This window comes from Buteo buteo, chromosome 3 (assembly GCF_964188355.1).
Source record: "Buteo buteo chromosome 3, bButBut1.hap1.1, whole genome shotgun sequence".
Taxonomy (NCBI): domain Eukaryota; kingdom Metazoa; phylum Chordata; class Aves; order Accipitriformes; family Accipitridae; genus Buteo; species Buteo buteo.
This window is the reverse complement of record NC_134173.1, coordinates 32,543,487-32,560,436: the sequence shown is the minus strand read 5'-3', so window position 1 is coordinate 32,560,436 and position 16,950 is coordinate 32,543,487. Positions and strand designations below refer to the sequence as shown.

At 38.9% G+C, this 16,950-nt stretch overlaps 1 protein-coding gene across 3 annotated transcripts in view; it reads right to left on the bottom strand.

The window, feature by feature from the left end:
- The window catches only part of SPIDR (scaffold protein involved in DNA repair), a 207,982-nt gene that overhangs the window by 22,259 nt on the left and 168,773 nt on the right, over positions 1–16,950 (bottom strand). For 2 of the 3 annotated variants that reach the window (XR_012649784.1, XM_075023258.1), the window contains exon 11: positions 6,426–6,584. The exons of the other annotated variant lie outside the window; for it this stretch is intronic. Coding sequence is in view for 1 of the 2 variants with exons in the window: in XM_075023258.1 (XP_074879359.1) it covers positions 6,426–6,584 (159 nt within the window). In the remaining variant the exon portion in view is untranslated. The remainder of the gene's footprint in view (positions 1–6,425; positions 6,585–16,950) is intronic. 3 annotated transcript variants of the gene reach the window in all.

Below are 16,950 nucleotides of genomic sequence, written 5' to 3'. Positions count from 1 at the left end.
TGTGTGTGCATGTATATACATGTAATACGCAAAATAATTCTTTTTAGTGTCCTTAATTGTTTTTACTATCCAATGTGCTCAAAAGGAATCCCTCTCAACTTAAACTTTCCTTGCTGAACTTTGGTACATCTTTTCTCTGTATCCATAAATGCAAACTGCCTGCTGTGTACCCAGACAGCAATCAGAGACTTTTAAAGATTTAATACTGTTAAACAGGCTAAATACATGCCTAAGAAAATGCAAAATATACATGCAGAAATTAATCCTGACCTATTTAACAAATCATCTTAAACTACTCCATAGAAAAATTACTGGAAGATAGTGAGTGATACTAATAAACTAGCATTTACTTTTCCCTCCCCACAATTCTTGCCAGAGCTGATGACTGTGCTGCCCTGTACAGAAGAACCTGCTTTCATTTGCTCACCTAACCACCTTCCTTCTCAGTTTCAGAGCTTAGCAGGAGACAGAAGTCACCTTCTGCTTCTAACCTTCCTGGCTTGTTTTGCCCTTCACTGCAGTCAAATGGCATACATTGATATCTGTACACATGCATACACGTTTGCTCTATGATTTTTGATAAAAACATACAAATAAAGAGAAAAGATGTTGTAATTATATTTAGACACCCAGTACAGTGGTAAACCAGTATCTACAGCATCATCACATTTACTCTGATCCTGTGGAAATTTCATTCATTTCATACTAGAAGCCACATTACAGAAGTAAAAAAACTTCAAATTTTGATGTTTCAAAACTGTATTTCACTGACTTTGATCTGACAACTTATTTCATAACTTAATAAGAAGATTTTGTTTATTTCTCTCACAAGCATGAAGTTTCACCTACAGTGCCAGACCAAGAACTTTGCATGTGACATGCCTGATTCAACTTTTAACATTACAGCTTATAGTTTGGGGGATTTTAAAATTTTAATAATCATACCACAGGTTCAGGGGAAAATTACTACAGGGAGAAAATATCAGCAATATCAAAGAAAGTAGAAGGAAAACAATGCCCACAACTAGGAAAAGAAGAAAGACTATGTAAGGTTTACAGTAGGAGACAAGAAGAAAGGTGCTAGGATTCTCCTCCAACGTCTTCCACAGCTTTGCTTTGGGGACTCAAGACTTGGCACTTCTGTTTCCTCCTCTCCTTCTCTCCCAGTTGTAGTCTAAACTGAAACAGTTTTCTTTTGGCAGTATCAGTCTCAATTATGAAGAACTCAAAAATAAAGCAATTCCTAGCCCTCTGTGAAACATCTCCTTGCTCAAAACTAAAAAGAAATTCAGTAGTAATCACCTAGACTGCATAAGCTTCAACTAGCAAAAGACAAGCAATCCAAATATAAAGCTGATACTGTAGGCTAGCTCTCCCTTTAACTGACCTATTAAGATCTTGCACTGCACAAGCTATGCAACACCGTATTTTCTCAGACTTGAGTAATAAAAGCAACAAAATCATAAAGTAAAAATCTGAGCCTACTAAACCAGCATCTCAGTCAAAACACAAACAGGGAGGAAGGGTTGCTGGCTTTTTTCCCCTAAGTTTTGTTTGGATATATGAAATTATTTTGTTGAATAACTTATGTACATACTTGAATAACTCAATTTTCTATAGTACATTACAAATTACACATACTACATTAAAACACTGAAATTATAATATAAAAGTACTTTTGATTCAATATGGATACGCCTATGTTATTCTCCAATGCTGGTTACTAAACAGATTCATGACAGAAGCACTGAAGATACAAGCAGCAGTCCGTGCTTGTTAAAGAGAACAGAACTCAGGAAAAGTTAATTTCTGATACATAAGCAGTCATCAAAAATAATAAAGAAGTAATGCAAATATTCAAAACTTCAATGTGATTACTGAAATTATGCTTTAAATAGAACTCAACTTTTAACCACAGCAATTACTGAAGTGTTTCAGGACCTCAAAACCTCAGAGACGTGGGTGGCTCTTTTAGATGGCAGTCTTTTTGGAGGAGGGAAAACCAAAGGAAGGAAGTTATGACTTCCTTGCTCGGTGAAGAGTTCTTACTATTACATTTCCTGTCAACGTCCAGCAGTTGAAACACTTTCTTGTGTAGCAGTTAGCGGTGATCCTCTTTTCTGAGTGTAAAGCAAAGAGAAGAGAAAGTATACAGTGAAGAGTAGAGGAAGAAGGAGAGAGATAGAGGCCAGAGAAGTATGGGACTTAAAAAAGTAGGAAAAAAAAGAAGAAAGAAAACCCTCAGGCACAATAGTGACCAACACTACAGACAAATACAGGGAGATTTCACATTTCAGTGCCTAACATTTGAAAGCTTAAAATGACAAATGACAGAACCAACTTTATTTGAAAACAGAAATTTCTCAGGGAAACATAACACTGGTTGATGAACTCAATATTCAAAGTCTACTTACTTTAGATGAAAATGCAACAGATAGTACAGCCTGCCATGAATTAAAGGTAGGGTCAAATGCCAAAGCTTATGAGTTGATTTATCCTTCAAAGTGTTTTATCCTATCCAACATGAGTGTGGATTTTAGCACTGTCCATGCAACAGTTGCATCTTCTTTTGAAACTTGTTAAGCATTTTTTCAATTTAGGGTCAAAATTCGTACTGACACCATGCGTTAATTATGTATTACGTTAGAGCATTTCTTCTTCCTCCCTCCATTTTTAAATTGGTGTCATCTTTCTGTTCAGCTGAATAGAAACTCTTCATATTTCTACCTTATAAGAACGCATAAAGAGGCGAGGCAGGTCGGTCTGCTATACTCAGCAGTGAAACAACTCGGTGCTTGGCAAATCAGGTGAAAGACGCAAATTGTCAAAATTCAAATTATTATTCTGTGTAGAACTACAGTCAGGGCTAAAAACATAATATTTTTGTCAACAAAGACAGATATCCAACTACAAAGTTTATCCCAGCTCATTGAAATTAATTTCTGGTAGGAAGCAGCAGACAATGACAATTTAGAAGTTATTCCTGAGGCATTTTAGTGAGTGCTCAGTCCCTGCATCTAATTGCATCCATCTAGTTACTGGTTATACCAGACATACCTGAAACATGCCTGAGATCTATTAAAATAGGGGGGTTACATGTTAGTTGTACTGCATATAGATTCTCAACCAATATTCCTGCCTCCAGCAGTACACAGTCAAAATCTCACTTCCTCCTTCTCAAGGGGCTGAATTTATAAGACTGACATCTGAGGTAGTGGGAGGACAAGGGAAAGAACATACACCTCTAAGGAGCCAACACCACCAGTGGCAGATCAATGAACATTTTTCAGTCTTCTCTCTTTAAATCACCATGTCTTTCTTTTTCGCTGATACTGAGCATGCAGTTCAGGGAACAGTTGTAGGAAAGGCTAGGAGACAAGTATGAATGAGAGTGTGAAGAGAAAAGGTGTCAAGAAACAGATACTGAACCACATTTGTGCTGTTAATTCATCTGCTACAACAGTGGTTCCTACCTTCTTCAACAGCCTCATGAACAGACTAGAAGAACTGCTGGAAGTAAGACACTGAACAAGCCATGGCAACTTTGCCGTGACTCAGCCATGCCCATCTGTCTTACAGGACTGCCAGAAACTGGACTGCAAAGAGAAACATCACTTCCTCTGCTGGAGTACAAAGGGAAAGATTTCTTGCAGGGATTGTTTTGGGAAGTATGTTTCATGTTGGGTATGGGACTTATTCTGAAAATCACCTAAATCAATGAAAGACCTTCAAATGACCTAGTATGAGACCCTAGTACTTGTTAAAGCACATGGGTATTCAAAAACAATATTCAACATTAACAGTGTTTCTCTCAATGTAAAATGACTATAATTCTAATTTTTCACAGGGTTGATCTTCGTCAAGACAGAACACGGTTGTGAAAGTTGTCATCCCACTTTTCTTTTGGAACACAAGTGTTTTCTTACCAGGAGAAGAAATGGGTTTAGTTTCTTTAGCACATCTTACAGTACAGGTCCATTCCAAAGATCAAGTCAGGTTTACAGCCGCATTTTTGCTTGGATGTAAAATACTCTTTATTATAGGTTTCTAGTCCTTGAAATGTAACTTCAGCTTACATCATTCATTTACTGGAATGATGTTAAATAGTACTTTAAATTAAATACTTGATGATGAGGATGGATGATGGCCTGGGAAATCTTTTGAACAGTAACATTAACATTGGTCCATTGATGCAAAAAGCTTGAGAATCTCTTGCATCTCTTAAATGAAAACCTCTGTCTCATGAAGGTACTGAGGGAGCACTCTGTCTCTATAAGAAAGATTACAATCCATGTGACTGCGGGACAACATGGACACATGGGATCTTATTAGCCATTCCTGGCTTTCTCCAGATCATGTGCTTCAAAGGCACGAAAAAAAAGTCATGACTTTTCCCTCATATTTCCTACATTTTATTCCCTTTTATCCATTTTAAAAGCCACTGTCAGACTCCAGGAAACAAACAGTTTAAAAGCCACCTCCTTCCAAAAAGTAATTGGTGTTCTCAAAAAAAAAAGGCAGCAGTCTTTCTTGCAGGGCAGACCACATAGTTCTTATTCACTCATGTGCTGCAAGCCAAGGTTGGGCACTCACAGGCATATCCCATCATGTGCTCGGATATACCCCTGGCTGTGGAAACCCATTTATCCAGTGGCAATGAGTTCTACAGTCTAATTATGCTCTGTGTGAATAAGTACTCCCTTATATTCATTTCAGCTATGGCTTTACTGTGGTTTCCATCACACCTAGAATGACACAAAATGTGTCCCAACACTTAAAAGTAATAACAAGTTATAAAGCAGAACTTAGGCTAAAACAATTAAGAAAAAAACAAATCCCTGAACAATTCCCCCACCCACCCATCTTGTACAATGAAATCACGTTTTAACCACTGCAATGGTTTTAACCACCACCAACTGTCCCTGAAGCTACACTAGCCTTTTTCTTTTAATGTATCCTAGCAGGGTTACCACCAGCTCAGCTCCAGCTGAGCCACCAGCATTTTCAGTAGTGTGTCTTCTAATCGTCCTCAGAATAGCCAGAAGTAAGTTACTGGTGCTTTGAAACAGAATTTACATTAGAAGAAGTCTGTCTCTTATTAGCTAGGCAGAGTACTGGAAACACCAGCAGCCAGTTGTAAAACTTCATTTGTATCCAGAATTCCAAAGCTATTATTTAATTTGTTTGGAAAAAATGTAACTTGAAAAAAAAGCCAACAAAATAATTAAATAAGAAGACTTGTTTGTTATTAAAGATCCATAAAAATGCAAGTAGGCTTGAAATCTAAAGGATCTGAAAATTAACACTGCAAGTACATAAAAAGAAAAGCATACTGAATAGGGCTGGCTGGAAAACAACAATTCCATTTTGCTAAACATTTCAAGGCTTTGAAATTTGTTTTTGTTCCAATATGAAACAAAAATGAGACTTTCTGAAAGTTTTCATGAAATAAGAATGAGAGAAAGAATATTCACTCCCTCTGGACCTGAAAAAATCTTCCCAACCAAATTCTCTCCAAAATAGATAATGTTTCCATGAAACATTCTGGTTTTGATGAAACAGCATTTTTCAACAGGAAAAAGAAGTGTCAGCAGAAATATCATAGCCATTCTAACAGCAAAGGCTTATCTAGATCGGATACTTGTAGGAATAAATTATGTTGAGAATTGAACCAATCTAATCATATTTATATAGGTCCCCACGTGAACACTGTATCACTTGCCTTAGAAAGATACTCCGTAAGGTACTTGATCTGTTTAATTTTTTTGTCTTCATTAAAGATACTTTATTTTATTCAAAGAATGTAAAAGGAATCACAAAATAAGCAAAATCTGAGAGGTACGGTAAGTCAATTTGTTACTTATCTGTGGGGATTTTTCTATAAACCTGTGGACATTCTTATTCCAAAATAAGAATGGCTTTATGATTTGCAAGATTTTTTTTTTTTTTAAAGAAACTTAAACTGTGCTTCCAAAACCATATAGACTTAACTGAATTAAGCTCTCATATACTAAGGGAAAGTCTGTGTGTGAAACTTCAACCCATACTGGGAAGCACTGTAGAAAAACATACTGTAGTAAACAGTTCTGCAATGGAAGTGAGGTGAACTAATGTTTTGAAGTCTTTGAATCTACTGAAAAGAAAGAAAACACTCGTGTTTTATATGAAATATTGCGTACAGTAATTCTTCTCTATTCATTTCTCTGCTAAGTGTGTATTTGTGTGTTAGCTTATTTATGCTTATTTTGGAATATGGTTGGCTGAAGTACTACTATTGGATGTCCCAAAAATGGCAATGAGGACACTTAATTGAACAAAGCCAGATTCAGTTGTTCCAGAGAATACTGATCACAGAAATGAATAAAAAGGCAGATCACCTCTGCCTGCCACAGCACGCAATACATTCTCCCATGAATTGTTCTCACCTTCCTCTTGTAGTTCTTTGCAAAATTTTCATTCCAGCTAAGCAGCAGAATTTTCCTTCCCATCTCCTGCAATACTGCTCAATGTCATCTGCAAAAGTCAGGGACTGGAACTGCACTTCACTGAACATACCATAGGCATCCTGGACAAGGAGGCATAACCTGCAAAACATTTCTCCATTACTCATTGGCTTCTGTTCATAACAAACTAGTTAGCAAATTTCTGAGAACTACATTACAAGCTTCAGGACAGGGCTTATCCTCTACAATATCTGGAGAACTCCTACCAAATAATGTATCAATAAACAAAACCAACATCATTAAAGGTTTTCTCATGTGTATTTTCAGGAGGTAACAGGGCCATGAAATAGAAAAGCATGACTAAAAAAAAGCGTAAGGGGTTTGCGCTGGGGATGAGATAAATTAACTGCTATGCACTATGTGGTTTGTGTACTTATAAAGAAAGATTGAGTTTTTGCCTTACTTGAGGTGAATTCTGCAATGCAGACAGAGCAATGATGCAAACGTCTATGTGTGTGTGTATAAATATAAAAATTCTGCTTAGAAGTAAACAAAGCAACATATTTCACAAGTAATAATCACCAACACTGAAACTGGCAAAGCTAGCATTATATTTTCTATAACTTTTTTAAAAGAGTCCTGAGGATACAAAAAAAGAGTGAAATGTCAATTTTTCCTTTTTAAAAAAAATCTAACATGAAACTGCAGATTAGTATATTCATTTTTGGGTATGAAGAAGCCCAGAGGAACTATTTTAAGGAGGTAATTAAAGAACCTGCTAAACAAACAATTTGATTAAAGTAATCTATGGAAGTAGGGGCTGTAGGGCTGGGAAGTATTGCTTAATCAACTTGCTGGCATTTTGAGAAGATATTACTGTCATAGCAGATAAGGCAAAATCCGTGGATGTCATACCTTTAGATAGTCAAAAATGCATTTCACAAGATTCTGCACCTGAGATGAGCAGCCATGATAGCATGAGTCATACAGTGCTGAAAGGAGGCTGCTGTCTACAAGATTGGCTTAATTGCCCCAGAAAGAGACAGTTAAGCACGGAAACTTTTCAAAGGGAGACAAAAATTACCTTTGAGGGTAGCGCATACATCATTATTTCTAAATAATAAAACTCAGGGGTGCACTAGGCAGCAGAATTAATTTCATTTCAAAGGTACATGCCAAAACTACCTTCTCCAGAGCTGCATCATTGTCCACAGAAAGCCAACTTCAACTGCTTTTGAAGCACATCATGTAACATATGCATCCTGAAAGCATTCAACAGTAGTCATTATATCTTTATAAAACATTTAAAATGAAATGAGGTCCTATATTTCTCTGGAAGAAATCCATATATTTTCTTCCCAGGGAAGCTTAGGCACATGGAAGACCATTAAGCACAGTTCCTTGTTCATTATGAACTGCCTAACTTTGGCTTGCACCCTTAAGGGGGCTGTATTCAACACAGGATACAACCCCAAAGCCTTTCAGACATCAGCAGCTGTGCAAGCACCAGCTGAGAGTCCTCATTTTTCATATTCTGGTGCTGGTTTTGAGGAGCAGGGAATGGTAGGACTGAACACAAATGAAGGCTCCCGTATTTTCCCCATATCTTTAGCTACAAGGGTCCCACACAAACAGGTAAAGAAAGCTTAGGTACAATTCCTCCACAGCCTGCCAAGGTTAAGAAGTCCTCTAGAGACATGAAACACTGCTTCTACCCTGAGCAATGACGAATAGGAGGAAACCAAATGCTGATGTGATCTGTAGGCTGGAAGGATACGTACCCTCATCTCTGGGATGAGTGGTGTTCCCAGCCTAGAAAGCTGGTGACTATCCTAACAATACAAACCTGTGTCTTCAACAGATCTATCACTCTTTTCGTTTTCTGTGTAAAACAATCTGTGAGATGCCTTCTAGATTTGTATCACAGGATCATCTCCAACTCAACAGAACAAAGACTGATGTGCTATGAACATGACAGCCCAGAAGCAGAAATACTACGGTTGCCTGCCACTTTCCATGTTAGGACATTGCAATCAGTTAAAAACTCTCCCCTGAGTTTTAACTGATTTGACTGAACCTCCTCATGCTATTGTTTTGTTTGGAAAAATGGAGCTAATATGCTCTGGACATTTCTGAAAATCAGATTGAGGGCAACAGGAAAAACAAAGCACATGGTTTTGCCTGTGTGAACAAAACATTCAGTAATGGTTAATTGTGAAAAATTAGGCCTCTGTATCTTGGAGCAAGCAAGGGCCAACTGAGTTAGTGTCTCAGATCTGATCAGTTCAGCAGTCTCTTAACTGATCACTGGAATTTCTCACATGTTTAGTGAGACATAAGTGAAAGCAAGTAAGTCTCAGACTAGCTGGCACCAGGCTCATATTAAGTCCTCTGGGACATATTAATTGCCCAAATAAAATTAGCTTGGTTGGTGCCGAAGACATCAGCCACTAAAAGTGCATTTTCCCAGTCCTTTTAAGCCAAGAAAGAGATGGCTGCTGTCAGACATGGGGGTCTCAACTCCCCGCATCCTTGGCCACGGATTTCCATCCCTTTGTGGCGGCAGCATAAATGGCTAGGATAGGAAACTGATCTGACCAAAAAAATACTGTAGCCAAATAATTATCATCATCAGATCAGCTCCTTGAAAATTAACTCTGTAGAAGTAAACTCCTATTTGCATGGAGTACTACTTCTAGACAAGAATGTATTTCCCAGGCAGGATTAGGAGGCTGAAGCTCCCACTCCAGCTGTCTAGTGTATGCAGCACAACATCCCAGGTCGTATGATGGGAGAATGGTCATCTTATGACCAAGCTTGATATACAGAAGTAAAGGAAGAACTGTGTAACTTGAGGCTTAAATCACTAATGTTCCCATTCGCACTAGTGAGGCATTCATGATTATCAGCATCATGAAGAAACACAGAGCAGCAGAACTTATTGCATCAGACTCCAAGTACTTTTGCTCTATTAGGACCATACACATGAGCAGACATCCACTATACTACACTTGTTCTAACAGTATCCCAAAGGTAGTCACAGTTTCTCTGCAACATGCCTTTAAAATCAAAGGTATATATTCACTCACTTGGAAGACAGAATTTCACAAATAACCTTTAAATGCCCAATTTCAGACTAAAAGATGAGGAATATCCCAAACTAATGCTATGAAGAGAACTTCACGAACACATGTTCCCTGCTTCAGCACACTTTTAAAACAGTACAAATGCATGATGACAAAAACTTGAAATATTCTCAACGTCATTTGATCCATCTCACGCTAATTTAGTAGGTAATGCTATAGGTATTTAATGATGAGTGACAACTGATTTTCCTACTTAATGACTATCATGAAGTCAGCTGAATCCCCCAACAGACCCAGAGATGCATTTGGAGAACTATTCTCATGTTCTCTGAAACTGGTTCTGTTCCTATGGATTTTGCAGACACTGTCAGCATTACTAACAGTAGTTCAGCTGCTTTTGGAGGCTGTTGAGTCACGGTCTTTACTTCCTCACCAGCATTTTTTTTTTCCTTGATTTCACTTTATTACCAGAAAAGTGCATTTGTTTTATTTTCCCATGTTACAGTGTTGCTCTCACACTGCAGCAAATGTTCTTGCAAATTAAGTTTTAGTAGCAAGTCTAACTGTGATGAAAGCAACAGTTTGTTCCATGATTTTCCCCCCCTTTGAAGCTCACTACCAGGATAAAAACCCACATCTAAATTATGAGACAAGCTGCAAAACCAAAATTAGCATCTGCCCCCAGGAATTCAGCATTTATGTTTTGTGCGTATCTATCACAAATACTTTTTTTTCCATAAAATGTGGTGTTTGTACTGAATCAGTTAATCAGCTTGAACATACCTTTACCAATGCCTTGTCAGTATGCATAGTAATGAACTGTTAAAAAAAAGAGGGGCAACATCTCCATTTTTATCAGCAGTGCTCATGTAGGGAGGAAATAAGGGCCATGTTTATTTTTGGGACAACAGGATGCAACCCTGTGTAAGACCTGAATTTAAAATATGGTTTTGGAAACTGAAATTTCTCGTGCAAAGGAGCAGAGAATTCACTCCAGGAGCAAGGGTTGGCAGGAAAGCCGGTAGAAGAGTGAATGTGGGAGATGTAGACTAAGGAAAAGGTGAAGTATGACTCATTGGCAATAATAAAGGGGGTGAAGATAGGGAATGATAAGAAGCGAGGCAGAGATTAGCCTTTTTTTTTTTCTTTCTTTCTTTCTTTTTTTTTTTTTTAAGTAATGACATAGTAAGTCTCATGCAAAAGCTTGGGAAGATTTTGTTAATTTGCTAATAGCCAGGAGCAAGGATGGGGGCTGGGGGAAGATGAGACTGATTACTGTGCATTATTTCTATGACTGTGCTGATCTTTAGGACAAAATGTCTCCCAGAAGAAATCTGGAGAGGATTACAGGATTACTCTGCCATGCTCTTCTCCTAGTTAGTCACTCCTCATGGGTAAAGGGTAAAGCCTTCTTTTACTATTACTTTTTACTATTACTATTACTCTGCCATGCCCTTCTCCTAGTTAGTCACTCCTCATGGGTAAAGGGTAAAGTCTTCTTTTACTATTACTTTTTTATGCATGAAAAATCGTATCTCTCCATACTGCTGCCTTGTACCGGGCAGCTGACTTTCTGGAGAGGTAAGGGTGACAAAAACCTTCTTCAGCTTTGGTCACATCCAGCCTCCTCAGCGGCTAGTGGAAAAGAATAAGAAAAAGAAGATCTGCCTGCGGAGGACATGAGAGCGCACGGAGGCCAGAACTGACTGATGACACAGGGATTGTCTTTACTGAGTCTTGTGAAAACAAGCAGCAGAAATTTGTCATGAACAGATCTTAACTGACAAATAATTGTTTTACCCTTGGGTAGGAGGACAACCACAGGGCCCACAGCAGCTCTTCTGCGTGCATAGCTAAGCTGTGCAGTACAGCATGAGGAACAAGACAGCCAGGCAAATGCCACCACCACCTTGGCCGTGCTCAGCAGGGACTTCATTACTTTTTCTTTGGAAGGGAGGGAAAGGGGAGAATGGAGAAATGCCTGAAAACTAATTGGATTGTATTAGCTCTGATACTTGCTCATTCTTTATCTTAACCATCCAAGAGACAGCTGCTGCTGCTGCTTTGTTTGTCAGAAGGATTTCTTATCTCTTTGAGGTGCGGTCCTAGCAGAGGCATAAAGCACACACGTACATAAACACACATAAACAAAAACCCCCTCTCCCTTAATCACCAGAGGCACAACACTACCTACACAACTCCAATTCAGCAACTTGTCTGGTCAAGTCTCAAGGTGGAGCTGATTAACTCCTGCTAATATGGCTCAGATTCAAATTGTAACCTGCAGGACACCACCCTACCGGGATTTAATTTATCCCTACCTTATGCGCTCCTTGCATTCACCATACCCATATTATCTCAAAAAAATCAAAGTTCAGGGCACAGGTCTAAACACACAGGGACAACCATCCATCTCCCCCACCCCCCTGCAACACTACCAGGATTTCCCTATTAAAAGCACCATATTCACCAGATCACACACTGCTTCACCTTCCCTTTTGAAAAGTACGTACCCGCTGTAGCCTTCTTTAGGGAGATACAAGATTCAGAATTTTCTGCTCAAAATCCATGCCATTTGCTCTCATTAAACAGCGAGTGAAGCTCTACAGAGCATATGTATAGAATGATACAAATAAAAATTAATGATGATGATGACTAGCCCCTTCTATGCATAGGTTGCAGAGGTACACAGGAAAACACAAGCACTGCTGCTTCCAGTTTATAAGGGGAATGTCAAGCTCAAAGAAGAATTCTGGTCATGACTCCAAGTATAGACATTTCTAGCACCTGGGCTGTGCTCTGGTTTGAAGCACTGAGACAACCAAAATAGCAATAATTTTCTTTGAAAACTGGAGTTTTAAAATTTCTGAAAAGCGGAGTTCATGATCATGTACATTTTTATTCAGTAATTGTGGAAGGACCCAGAAGGAAAGAAAGGAGAAGGCAGTTCTGGAGTGCTGGCCCTGAGAGAGCAGGAGCAGTGCATACAGTTAACACCAGACACACCAGTTCCCTCCAGCAAGAGACAAGCTGTCCTTGCAGAAGTATTGATGGACACTGCACATGTGACAGGAGCATCACCAGGGCAATGAGCAAGTCTTATCTCAGCATCTCAAATAGAAAATATGTAGCAGAGGTCTCCCTGGTCTCAGGAAAAGGATCTTTTTTTTTGCTGGCACTTCTTAGCAAGTGTGTAACAGAGTATTTATATAACAAACTTTTCAAATAACTCACTACAGTAACTATACCAAGTCCATTATCTTGGATTTTCCTTGTTTTTTCCTTATATTTTTATACATATGTTAAAAAAATGAAAAAGACTGAGAAAGGTTATAAAATAACTTGCTTATTTTTATTCACTTCCTTGAATAATCACTTATTTCAATCAAACTGGAAAATCAAATGCAACTTCCACAAGGTCTTTCATGAATCCCTGCCTGCTGACTGCTTTTTCCATTTCTTCATTCAGGTTAATCCTTCCACCTACTATTTTCTGTCTATGACCTGAAGAAGCAGCACTTCTGTGAGAAATGGCTTTTGTGTGTAGGAAGAGACCTATACGAGCCAAACATATCAGCAGGGCTACCTTTTTAATGCAGAACATGCATGTAGAGAATGGAGCTCCACAGCACTGTAAATGTTCCCACTCAAAACATGGAACACCACCTGCCTGGTGGGAACTACTTACAACTTCTCGGAACGGGTGTAGCACAAAAACCAGACAGCTTTTCATACTTGCAATAACAACCGTGGCTTCACACGTGACAATTTTTTCAGCATAAACCATTTCTTCTATGAAGTTTTCATGCGGCACCAAATGAACTTTTTAAACTCCCCATCTGACACTGTCTCTAAGTGCACTTTCAAATTAAACTGCTGATGTGTGTGTTTTATTTGTACACAGAATTTTACTCAAAAGTAAACAAAACATTTAAAACCATAAAAAGACATTCCTAACATCCACTCAAACACAATATGGAGCCTAAGCTACAATTTCAAACAGTTACAGAGTTGCATTTGAGAAATATTTTCAGTATCATCCGATAGCATCACTTATCTCGGATCCATAAATGAGTATTGAAGTTGTTCTATATTAATAGTTTAAATCCAAAGTAATTATGCTATGTAAGTAAAAATTTATAGTGGTGGTTGGCTTAGAAGACACAGAAAGTTAAGGAAAAATAACTTCCTAAGTACTGCCTAAAAGTTTGTATAAACGTTTAGCTGCAACAGACCAGTAAGGCCTTCCTCCCCCCAGATCCCCCAGGCATCTCCACACCACACTGCACATAATTTATGGTCCTTCTGCTAAGATCCATTCCATACAGCTCGTTACGTAAATAAAAACAATTTTGGGTGGTAACAAAAAAGCAAGCACATCAGATTATCCCAGCTTGTTTTGGGCTCACTATGCTGTTAACTGTAGTTGGTAAAAAAACAATAATGTACACACTCGTCAGGTTCCTCAGTGTACCATTACTTCAGCATGGAATCCCATTACAATCCCTTGGTTATTTCTGTACGCAATTCAGAGAAAATATTATTTTCCTGTATGTCATGATTTACTAATCAAGAGTAAAACTGTACATTTAAGAAACTTACAGGGTCAGCTGAAAACTGCAAGTCTCTTATGGACGATCTCCAATAGAAAAATCATGTTCCAAATATAACGTGTAATTACCACCCAGCCATTTAAAGTACTTATCTATGAATCTGAGGAGGGGTTCTTTGTTTATTTTTTTAATCTTAAGACTTTGTAATTATTGTTTTGGCATCCAAGAATTCTAACAGTCGTCAAGGCGCTGCCAAAAGGTTTTCTCTTGCAAGGTGCTCAGCACCCTCCTTTCCAAGAGTATCAGCATTCAGTTGCTAGTTCTGCCAACATTTCACATCATCTTTGCCACACTATGTTTCCTCCACACCTCAGTTCCTTATACGTAAAAATCAGAATAAAAGTCCTGTCTTCAAAGGGTGATCTGAAAGCAATAGCTGAATAATATGGTGGTATCTAGGAGGGCAGGTCCACAAAGCCTATTCTATGTGCTAGATCCCATCTGAGTTGGGGGAGGAGGCTATATATACATATGTATATATAGAGAGAGGGCTTCTTTGCAGTGTCAACCCTTTTCTTCTGCACTACAGGGCTTACAGAACTCTCAGCTCCCCGTGCAAAACCCACAGCAAGGGCTTTACAGAGTTACAGCATCTGGAACGAAGCAAGAACACTGTAGCAATGGTACTGGGGTCCCTTATCTTTCAAGACCATATTATTTGTGGATTCACCAGATTTACTTCTGAACCACACAGACCATGAAGGGGATCCTAGAAGATTTTATTTAAAAAAAAAACGAACATGAAGTGAGTATTAAAAAAAAAACCTGCCCATTTCAGCAAGCACAGAACATCCTAAAACGCATTCTTGGTAGTATAGCATTGCACAGGTGCTTCCCCAGTGCATGTGAAAGGTAAATGAAATATAACACTGCGGGATTTCTTACAGAGCTGTGTCTGCATTCAGTAAGACATTCTGCTGTTTCAATGCCACATCATCCCACCAAACTAGCAGAAAAATATAATATTCATCAAAATAAAGGGCAGAACAAAGAGCAAAGAAGAAAAGCAGGGTCCACCGTCTCTGTTTTTCACTCACGCTGTTTTTCTTTGCTTTAGTGGCTGCCTTTCCTAGGTGTGTTTCTAAATGAGGGAGAGGGAGCGTGTTTGTGTGTGTGCGTTGCGTGTTTACAAGAGTTATGGTAGCAGTTCTCAGCAGTCCACCGAGAGTTCTAGGAAACGGCCCCTGTTATTTTATTCTGGGTCAATGTCAGCTCATGTCAGGCAGTAAAGATCACACAGGACAGCTCGCTCCATCTCGCAGTCCTGGCTGGAGGCCTCAATGGGAGAGGGAAAGGGAGCGAGCTGCGAGTGGGCGGAGAGCCTTCCCAGCACTCTACCAACCACCGCACGAGGAATTATGATAAACACCACTCTGGAAACCAGATACAACAGTACATTGTGTTCTTCTTCGGAAAAACAACCAGACTTCGGCTCACTTAAAGTAAACAGTTAATCCTGTTTATCTTTTTTTCTTCTTCTTTCTTGATGAGTTGTTAACAGAACAATCTCTTCTGCAAAGCAACTAAGAGCTCTGTCCCTTAAATTCATACTGATTTTCTCTTCCTTCAAGAAAACAAACAAACAAGAATTCGATATGTAAACTTTCTACTATCGGCAAACAGTGTGGAATAACAATCTTTCTTGGCTTAAAGTGACTTAACAAAGCGATGCCAAAACTGAATGAAACCTTTCCCTCACTTACATATTTTATTTTGGAAAACTGAAGTCCCAAACAGAGCGTTCTATTCATCCCTTTTAACTCTTCCTTTACTGACAAGAACAAGCAAAACTGGTTAAAACAAAAAAAATCAGGATGCGTGGTGTCCTTGCAGCCAGAGCGCAGGGTGCCTGGGGAGTCCAGATTAGCTACTGAGCGGGGCGGGGGGGGCTGTTCCCAGGTTTTCTCCGGGGGGTGAGAAGAGAGGAGTCAGACTAATCGATTGCAACTGAGGTAACAAACTGTTACCCTCCTTTAAAAATATATGCTTACTGTGCAAATTCATGATGTCTCTGACTTTCAATATTAAGGTTGATTAATTAGAAAAGCAGATGGAATTGATTATCTTGTTTTGCTGGAGTCACCACAGTCTACCTATTAACTACTTCTTACTGGGGACTCCAACCGAGTCCACTGAAAGCTACAAGCTTTTCCAAAGGGAATTCTAATTTTTAGCACTCAGGAGTTTAAATAGTTCTGAAAGTCAACAACGAAAGTGTGCTTAACATGCCCAGTCAGTAAAAGTTTGTTGATTTAGCTATTTATAATCATAAAAATACATGATTTGAAAAACTGAAAGAGGAGAAGGAAAATATTTCCCTGTTTTGTTTTTACTCATCTTGCAAGCTCTAAGATTCTGGGTTTGCTGTGCAACCGATGTCATCAAGTGCAAAAATGTAAATTCGGGTCTGGGAATGAAAGTCTGCTTTTCAGATTTTATTTTTCAAAAATATTTTACATATAAAACTTTTATATTTGTTATCCTTTTTCTGCCTTGAGATCTTAATTTATTTTGCATTTATTTTCAAATCTTTTACAGCAGTTGCAGAATTTACATTGCTCTCATGAGCTCTAAGGGGACAGAACAGGACAAAGCAGCGTTATTTCCCATTGCAGAAACTGGGTTGGGGAGGCAGCTGTCAGCAGGCTGGGGCTGGAACCCCAGAGGAGCAGCCTCAGGACTATCCCCCCCAGTCCACCACTTCGCCCACCATGGCCTCCAGCCAAGACTGGAAGAGCGAGTATGCCTCCACCCAAGACTGGAAGAGCCAGTATTGGCAGGACAGGACTGCTGTTGAACACTTCATCT